A 7,542-nucleotide genomic window follows, 5' to 3' on the forward strand; every position below is an offset into this window, starting at 1 on the left:
ATATGTCTTGGCACTACACAGGGTTGTTTCTTGTACCCGATTGTGCGATGCAAATGAGGGTTATGTGTTTATTCACTGTGAACTAGGTATATATGAAAGTTCTAAATATAACACACATTTATACTTCTCTATCTTTTTCTAGCAGTAAACTCACAATTAGCGCGAAGAATTCAAAGATCAACATCCCAGTTTATCTCAGAACAACAGACTCGGAAGATTCAAAAATAGCCCCAGTTTCCCCAGAGCTCGTAAATCTTTACTACTCACTAATAAAGCGGACAGACAGACAAATGCTCGCTATATATAAAGTACAATCTACATTCCCATGGGATCTTAAGCGCATACCCAATTTTATTGACACATTTTTCGATAGAAGTACTAGTCAGATATTCCAATAATCCTTTGGGCTTTTCGAACTAAAATTAAAAATAAACTTTTTGGTTTCGAAAGAATTCGAATAAACTTTAATATACTTTTAGAAGCAATTTAAGGTGTACGTGTGAAAAAAAATTGTTTGAAGAGAAATTTAATTAATCATACTCCACATTAATTAGTGTTGGTATCTTAATTGGTTTCTGTAGTTAAAACAACGTAATAACAAGCTTAGGGCTGGATTAATTCGTCTAGTACTTAATGAACTATGTACTTGATAAATTAACTTGATATTTTTAGGAGCGTAGTTACGTAGGTCTTTTTTTGTAAAATTAGTTTGCCAGAATTTTTAATCAGGTATGAAAAAATAAGTAGGTATATCAAAAAGATGTTGCCTAATGAACCTGTTTCACAATGTTTAGGGTATAAAACCCTATTTACATTTTCTTACACTAATTTGGGCATTTTGACTAAGCTTATATCAATAAGGCAATAAAACCTATAGCTTCTACATTAAAAAAAAACGAATTTAAATGAATGACCAAAGGTCGGTATTTTCGCCCAAATGAAGGTAAAATCCTGTTTGCTTAAAAAAAAGGTTAAGTAACAAAAACAGGTTGACACTCAAGTTCAAATCTAACATTATGTACTTAGTATTATATGTAGCTTTGTTTGTACATGTCGTGTGGTTTTCAAAAACAAAATGTGTACCTTTGTGTTATTTTTTATCTTTTTGAACTCTGCTACAGCTGTGATTTATAGACTCAATGGTATGTTGGTCTCAATTGTTTATGTGTGTGAACTTATATCATAATAATCCTTTTAAAATTTAGTAATTTAAAGTGTAAAGTCAATGTGAAGGAATAAACAGAATAGAAAGAGAATACAAAAACATACGCATTCGATGCAGTTGATTGCAACAATTGTAAGACTCTCCAGGTTGTAGAGGTTGAAAGTGTCTCTAGTATACTCGTTAGTGAAAAACCAGTTTACTAATTCAGTTAACAATGAGCATTTATTCTCAAGTTTCACAAATTCGTATGTATTATTTTCTAAATCAAACACAAATTACCACTATTCAAATCCCTCACTAAACATGCCAACCCCGACCAGCTAAGTCCCGTCTTTTATTCCCATTCTTTTGTTTATCTTTTTTTTTTAAAGAAACCCGCGTTCCGTCTGAAGTCAGTTGTCAGTTGCCAGTTTTACAATCGAAAGAGTTTTAAACACTATTAAATTGTAAAACCTTACACAATTTGTCAAAAGGCGATAAACCTGACCAACGAATTATTATTCAAAATAATGTTACCCGAATTTTGTGATTGGATAAAAGATAATTATAAGCATTATCTTAATTAAGATCAAACAATATTTTTTACCCATAAAATTAAATGTTTAAACGTTCTCATTAAATCATGCAGGTATAAAAACATGTTTTACCGCGTCCTTCAACCTTATCAATGTCAATTCAATGTTCTATGTTCATTCATTTATACACAAATTATTGTTTTTTTAGATTCGGCGTATGCTCTCATGCCTCCTCTATTTCATCTTGATAACTATGAGGAGTGCTTCGATGAGCCTGAAGGGGTGTACTGCACCCTGGAATTGAGCCTGGTTTCCGAGCAACCTAGCCCGCTGTTGAACATGATTCAAGTAAATAAGCGTTTTTGTTTTTCTTATTTAACACGTTTTATTTTCCTCTAAAATATTTTTGCTGTGCGCCGATTCTGACCAAACTTTTTAAAACACCTTTGTACTGAATAATTATTTTGTATTCTTGTTTAAGTGATAATTGATATAATTTTTCGATGTATGTTGTGTTTAAAAAATATTATCTTTTCACTGTGTGTAATGTTTTTACAGGAATATTCAGAACACCAATCAACACATTTTAACCACACAATATTAAACCAAGGTATTTGCATTAATAAAACCTGCAAAGAATTCTATAAACCAAATGTGGACCCAAGATTGACCCTAGAGGCATGCCTTAATGAGTCCCTCTATAACAAGTACAAATTGAAAGCAAGGGTGTCAAATGGCTTTGATTGTTCTAAACGTGAGAAGCATCCACCAGTAGACTATGTAGATTTAACCGTTGGCATAATTTGCCTCATAATCTTGATGCTTAACCTTATAGGAAGCCTTTGTGATTTTTATTTGGAAGGAAGAAAAATTCCTGGAGGTACGCTGATTTAATTTATTTATATCAAACTTATTAAACTTAATTGTACTTCTACTTGATGAAATCATATTTGTGTTAGTTTTCAGATTTATTTACGGTTTTTCAATATTTCGTAATTGGAAGAAACTGGTGGCGTCTCCAGATAAGTGTCGAGATGATCGCATGCTCGCATTGAAAGGACTTCATGGCATTAGGTAATTTTTAAGTCATGGATAAAATACTTTCTCCCCACTTTTTTCTGTTTTTTTTTTTTTAATACATGTCTTAATAACTTTTCCTTATTTTTCAGAGCTATTAATATTATGCTGGTTATAACATGTCATTCAGTTGCTACTGGGGAACTCTTGTCTGTCAACCCGCACTATATTGAAGAAGTAAGTAATTCAATTATTCTCAGTTTTAGAACAATTCTTAAGCCTAACAATTTTATAGCAGATTATTATTTCAATTTCAGTTATACACTTACAGTATTGTACACGTAATCCTGAATGGGACACTGATAATGCAGACATTTTTCATAGTCTCATCCTTCCTTCTCGTATATATCTGGATGATGAGATCTGAGAAACAGGAACCTTCTTGGAAATTGCTGCCGATGCAAATTATGAGGAGATGGTTGAGGTAAAAATCACACAAATTTCTCCGAACCTCTGAACTTTGATGAAGTATATTGTTCAAGTATTAAGAAGATTTATTTGAAAACAATTATTATTGTTATCATACAGATTGACACCATCGTATGCCATTATCTTGGCCTTGACTGCTACTTGGTTTGGGAGGATGGCATCAGGACCATACTGGGAGGCAAGTCCTTTTTATCAATAATTTTATATAGATATTTTATAGAAACACAATGAACAATTAATGTAGACAAAAACATCATCATCTGCCTAGCTTTTTCCCAAACTTTATTGAAGTCGGCTTCATAAAAACCTCTACAATAACCAATAAGCTTCCATTTTATTTTTTTACAGAGATATGTATCTCGAGAAATGGTTGACTGTCGTCAGGATTGGTGGAAGCATATCCTATACATCAGCAATTACTACGATGGCTCTAATTGTATGCCACAAGCTTGGTAACTAGTCGATTTATTTTGTATATAAGCAGTCTTTTAGTTTAATGTGATCCATCCAAAATTACAAATATATTTATTCAACGAAGTTGAACTGATCATCAGCATACTCGTTTATGATGTATTTGCTTCCGTCAGCGGTTTCACCTAAGTTTTTTGGGAACTCTTTCATGCACTCTATTCATCTCTCAATTCTATAAGAGTTAGATAGCCCATCTATTGAGGATTGCTATAGCCTTTCCCAATCCAGGTGCGCGGAGCAGTTCCCACAAAATGCAAGTGAAACCTTCACAGAAGCGAGTTAGAAATAAGATATTCATTCAACAGGTATTTAGCAGCAGATACCCAACTCTACTACATGGCAGTCATCATCTTCCTTCTATGCCGTAGAGGCCTCAGCAGGAAAATAATGCTAAGGCTCATCTTCATAGTAGGCATAATCTTACCAGCACTACATACTTATTACCAAAACTTGGATGGGATTCTCATGATCACTCCTCAGTAAGTTTTTAATATATTTATACACTCTTCTTGGGCCATAAGAAACGTTTCTTCCTTTCGTTAGTATTATTTAGTCTTAACATTATTGGTTCATTCCTTCATTATTATGGGGTCATGTTCATACTGTCCAAATAAAAAAATTAAGAAAAACTAAAACCAGTTTCTTTTTAATCGATTTTCAACTCTATCTCGAAAGTATCAGGCTCAATGTTGCTTGGTAAAATACAGATTGGTGTAGCTTGATGTGTTTATACAAAACCCATCTTGCATTATTTAGAAAAAGATCCAAGTCAATTTGATACATACATTCAAATCGCTAAAATCATTCTTGATTGCAGTGGTGCTTATACATATATGAATAGTAAACTTCATGATTATTTGCTTTCTTTCAGAATGGCTCTGACATTTTTTGTAAATAATCCGACGTTCGACAATACATACAAAAGAGGCCACACTAATATGACTGGTTGTATCATTGGTATGGCAATTGGCTACATGTTGTATAATTGGCAGAAAACTGGTGGAGATCCTAAGAAATTCCAGGTAAATATCCTTCCATAATGGGATGAGGGCAGGAGAATGATGAATGACACTAAAATTATGTCAAACAAGGCATAGTTTAGTTTCAGTCTTGCCGCAATATAAGAAAAATTTATATACAAGTTCAATCAATTTTGGACAAGCAAACCTATGGTACGAAAACCGTATGGCCCTAACTTACTGTAGATTCTTTATTGTACAAGTATTTTTTGGACACGCAAAAGTAATCACTTGCCTATAAACTCTGTCTTTTCGATCATTCCAGAAATATCGCTACATGTACTGGTGTCTGTTCCCGCTATGTGGTCTGTGCTGCTATTCTGGAAGTGTATTCTTCTGGGACCAGCCCCCACTGCCTACCTACGTTCATGTGTTGTATGCTTTGTTACTGAAACCTGTCTTCAGCGTTATCATGGGTGTTATAATAGCTGGAGTCATTGTTCGGTTTGAAGGTAGTGATTTTTTGCTTCTAGTAATTTAGTATTGTACATTGACATGCTTTTTGTTACTCGTTAAATGGTTCAATTACATAAAATCTACTTATTAGGCCTAGTACCAAAGCGAAGCAGACCGAAGCGAAAATATTTTTTTTTAATTCAATAGAATTTCTTAGCTCACTGCTACTAAAACGAGATGTTTGAACAATAAAATTCTATTGGTTATTTAGAAACGTCTCTGCCACGCTCTGCTTTGCTAGTATTTTGTCTTTGTCTTTAGCGGCTGATAACTTACTAAAACTAGGTAGAAATAGTTACATGTGAATTAAAAATATCTTCTGCTCCTAGGTTTGTACCGGACAATCTTAGAATGGCGAGCGTGGACGCTATTGAGCCGGTTGTCATTCTGCGCTTACTTGATGCATATTGCCATCATCAGGAACATCATAGCCATGCAGACAACTACTCAGAGAAGTACCATTCCTGGGGTTGTAAGTACACGCATTTATCCTTCTTTTATTAAACTTTTTGTTTTCAAAAATTAACGTCTGAAATCGCCAACAATCATTGAGTAGGTTGCTGATTATCGCTTATTCCTACTCCGAACTACCTAGAAGAAGTCTCTGTCCTCCAGTGGCACAATAAAAACGAATATTAAAACAAAATTTTGTACAATACCTACTAGCCGTTTTCCCGCAGTTTCACCCGCGGAGCTAATGTTATTCGCAGATAATATAGCTTTATAATGGTGAAAGAATATTTAAAATCGGTTCAATAGTTTTTGAGTTTATCCATTACAACCAAACAAACAAAGTTTTCATCTCTATAATATTAGTATAGATTTTGTACATCATAAGTGAAGTGAGTGACTATTTTATAACACGGAAAGTTCAAAGGCAATTTCCGGGATAAAACGTGTTACTATGAGTAAAAGCTACTATAGATAGATCGCTTACATAATAATACGACATAGTAAATAGAGTAATAAATGAGTCAGTAAATCTTATAAATTAAAGAGTTAATTACGTTCTCAAACATTTTTACATATTTTTCACAGTTCCTACAATGTGCGAAAATTCAGCTGGGATCATTCATATTCGCCTTCTTCCTCTGGATGTTAGTGGAAACTCCTTTCGCGAACTTGGTTCAAGCCATATTTTCAAAACCTGGAACTGAAACTCAAGAAAGCAAGGAAAAGGATTCCATGAAGTCCGAAGGTGAAAAATCTCCTGCGAAAACTGATGTACCTGTAAACATTGTGGTGTTGACCAAAATGTAATCTATATAAATAAGCTTTAAGTATTCTAAGAATTAATTTTTAAAATATAGGTTTACAAGTTTCATACGACTTTTACTACCGCTTCCCTGCGCTTTTAAGCACTTCTTCAACAGCCGAATCGATTGAGACGCATATAAACTGGTAAGTAGTACTTTGGATATAGACTATAAGCTATCTTCATATTAATGGTAGAGTAAACTCCCCCTTGAGCAAACATCCGCCTTAATATTAACCTTATCAAAGTCCTACCAGTAGCACAATATTATCCCCCAAATAAATGGCACATACATCAAAACTTGCGATGCAGTAACGCGATAAAGGGAAGCATCGTGTCATACATAACCGAGTTACTTGCTCCCCTATCTTGTGGCTCGGCGGTGTAATTAGTTCAGCAGGGCATCCGCTGTCAAAGCAGAGCGGAACTTAACTTGTTTCTGGGCACGTGGTTAAAGGTTAGATGTTTAATATTCTCACAAATGTTCCTATATTGTTGATTTTTTAATCTGCTTTAATCTGCTCTAAAATTAAGTCTTCTCTGAATGACTGTTAATGATTCATCTTAGAGTGATTCTAAATGACCGTTAATGATTCTTCTCTCTGCGAATGAACATTCATGATTCTGCTGAAGAGAATACTTCTTATTTTTTAGTTGCCAGTAATCTTATTGTTTCTACTAGTTTTATGCTATATGTTTATATGAATGTTACGTGTCCCGAAATAAAGGGAAGCATCGTGTCATACATAACCGAGTTACTTGCTCCCCTATCTTGTGGCTCGGCGGTGTAATTAGTTCAGCAGGGCATCCGCTGTCAAAGCCAACTTGTTTCTGTAGGATAGATGTATAATATTCTTCTAAAAATATGTTCACAAATGTTTGATTAAGTATGTGTTTTAGGCTGTTCTTAAATTTATTATTTTTGATTGTTAATGATTTTGGAGCCATTCTTAATGACTGTTAATGATTCATCTTGGAGGGATTCTTAATGATCTTTGGTGATTCTTCTCCGTGAGACTTATTTGTGATTCTGCTAAAAAGAATCCTTCTTATTGGAGTTGTCAGTAGCCTGAGTGTTTTAACTGATTTAATATTGGGTATCTTTATACGTCATTGATGTTACTTGCTCCCCTATCTTGTGGCTCGGCGGTGTAA

At 34.1% G+C, this 7,542-nt stretch overlaps 1 protein-coding gene across 1 annotated transcript; it reads left to right on the plus strand.

The window, feature by feature from the left end:
* Nucleotides 1-1,033: 1,033 nt before the first annotated feature.
* Nucleotides 1,034-6,407, plus strand: LOC110380290 (nose resistant to fluoxetine protein 6). Its single transcript, XM_064038339.1, has 13 exons — nucleotides 1,034-1,142; nucleotides 1,889-2,028; nucleotides 2,239-2,560; nucleotides 2,640-2,754; nucleotides 2,850-2,934; nucleotides 3,015-3,181; nucleotides 3,286-3,364; nucleotides 3,535-3,638; nucleotides 3,963-4,136; nucleotides 4,529-4,679; nucleotides 4,942-5,128; nucleotides 5,462-5,604; nucleotides 6,171-6,407. The coding sequence occupies exons 1-13, from the start codon at nucleotides 1,076-1,078 to the stop codon at nucleotides 6,390-6,392; spliced, it is 1,956 nt and encodes a 651-aa protein (XP_063894409.1). The 5' UTR covers nucleotides 1,034-1,075; the 3' UTR covers nucleotides 6,393-6,407.
* The last annotated feature ends 1,135 nt before the right edge of the window (nucleotides 6,408-7,542 follow it).

Source organism: Helicoverpa armigera, chromosome 15 (assembly GCF_030705265.1).
Source record: "Helicoverpa armigera isolate CAAS_96S chromosome 15, ASM3070526v1, whole genome shotgun sequence".
In the NCBI taxonomy this organism is placed as follows: domain Eukaryota; kingdom Metazoa; phylum Arthropoda; class Insecta; order Lepidoptera; family Noctuidae; genus Helicoverpa; species Helicoverpa armigera.

Bases quoted from the DNA above. Each gene is read 5' to 3' on its own strand.
- LOC110380290 (XM_064038339.1), top strand. From the start codon at position 1,076: ATGTGTACCTTTGTGTTATTTTTTATCTTTTTGAACTCTGCTACAGCT. The intron at 2,561-2,639 runs GTACGCTGATTT...TATTTGTGTTAG, and splicing joins AGGAAGAAAAATTCCTGGAG to TTTTCAGATTTATTTACGGT. The intron at 3,365-3,534 runs GCAAGTCCTTTT...ATTTTTTTACAG, and splicing joins CATCAGGACCATACTGGGAG to AGATATGTATCTCGAGAAAT.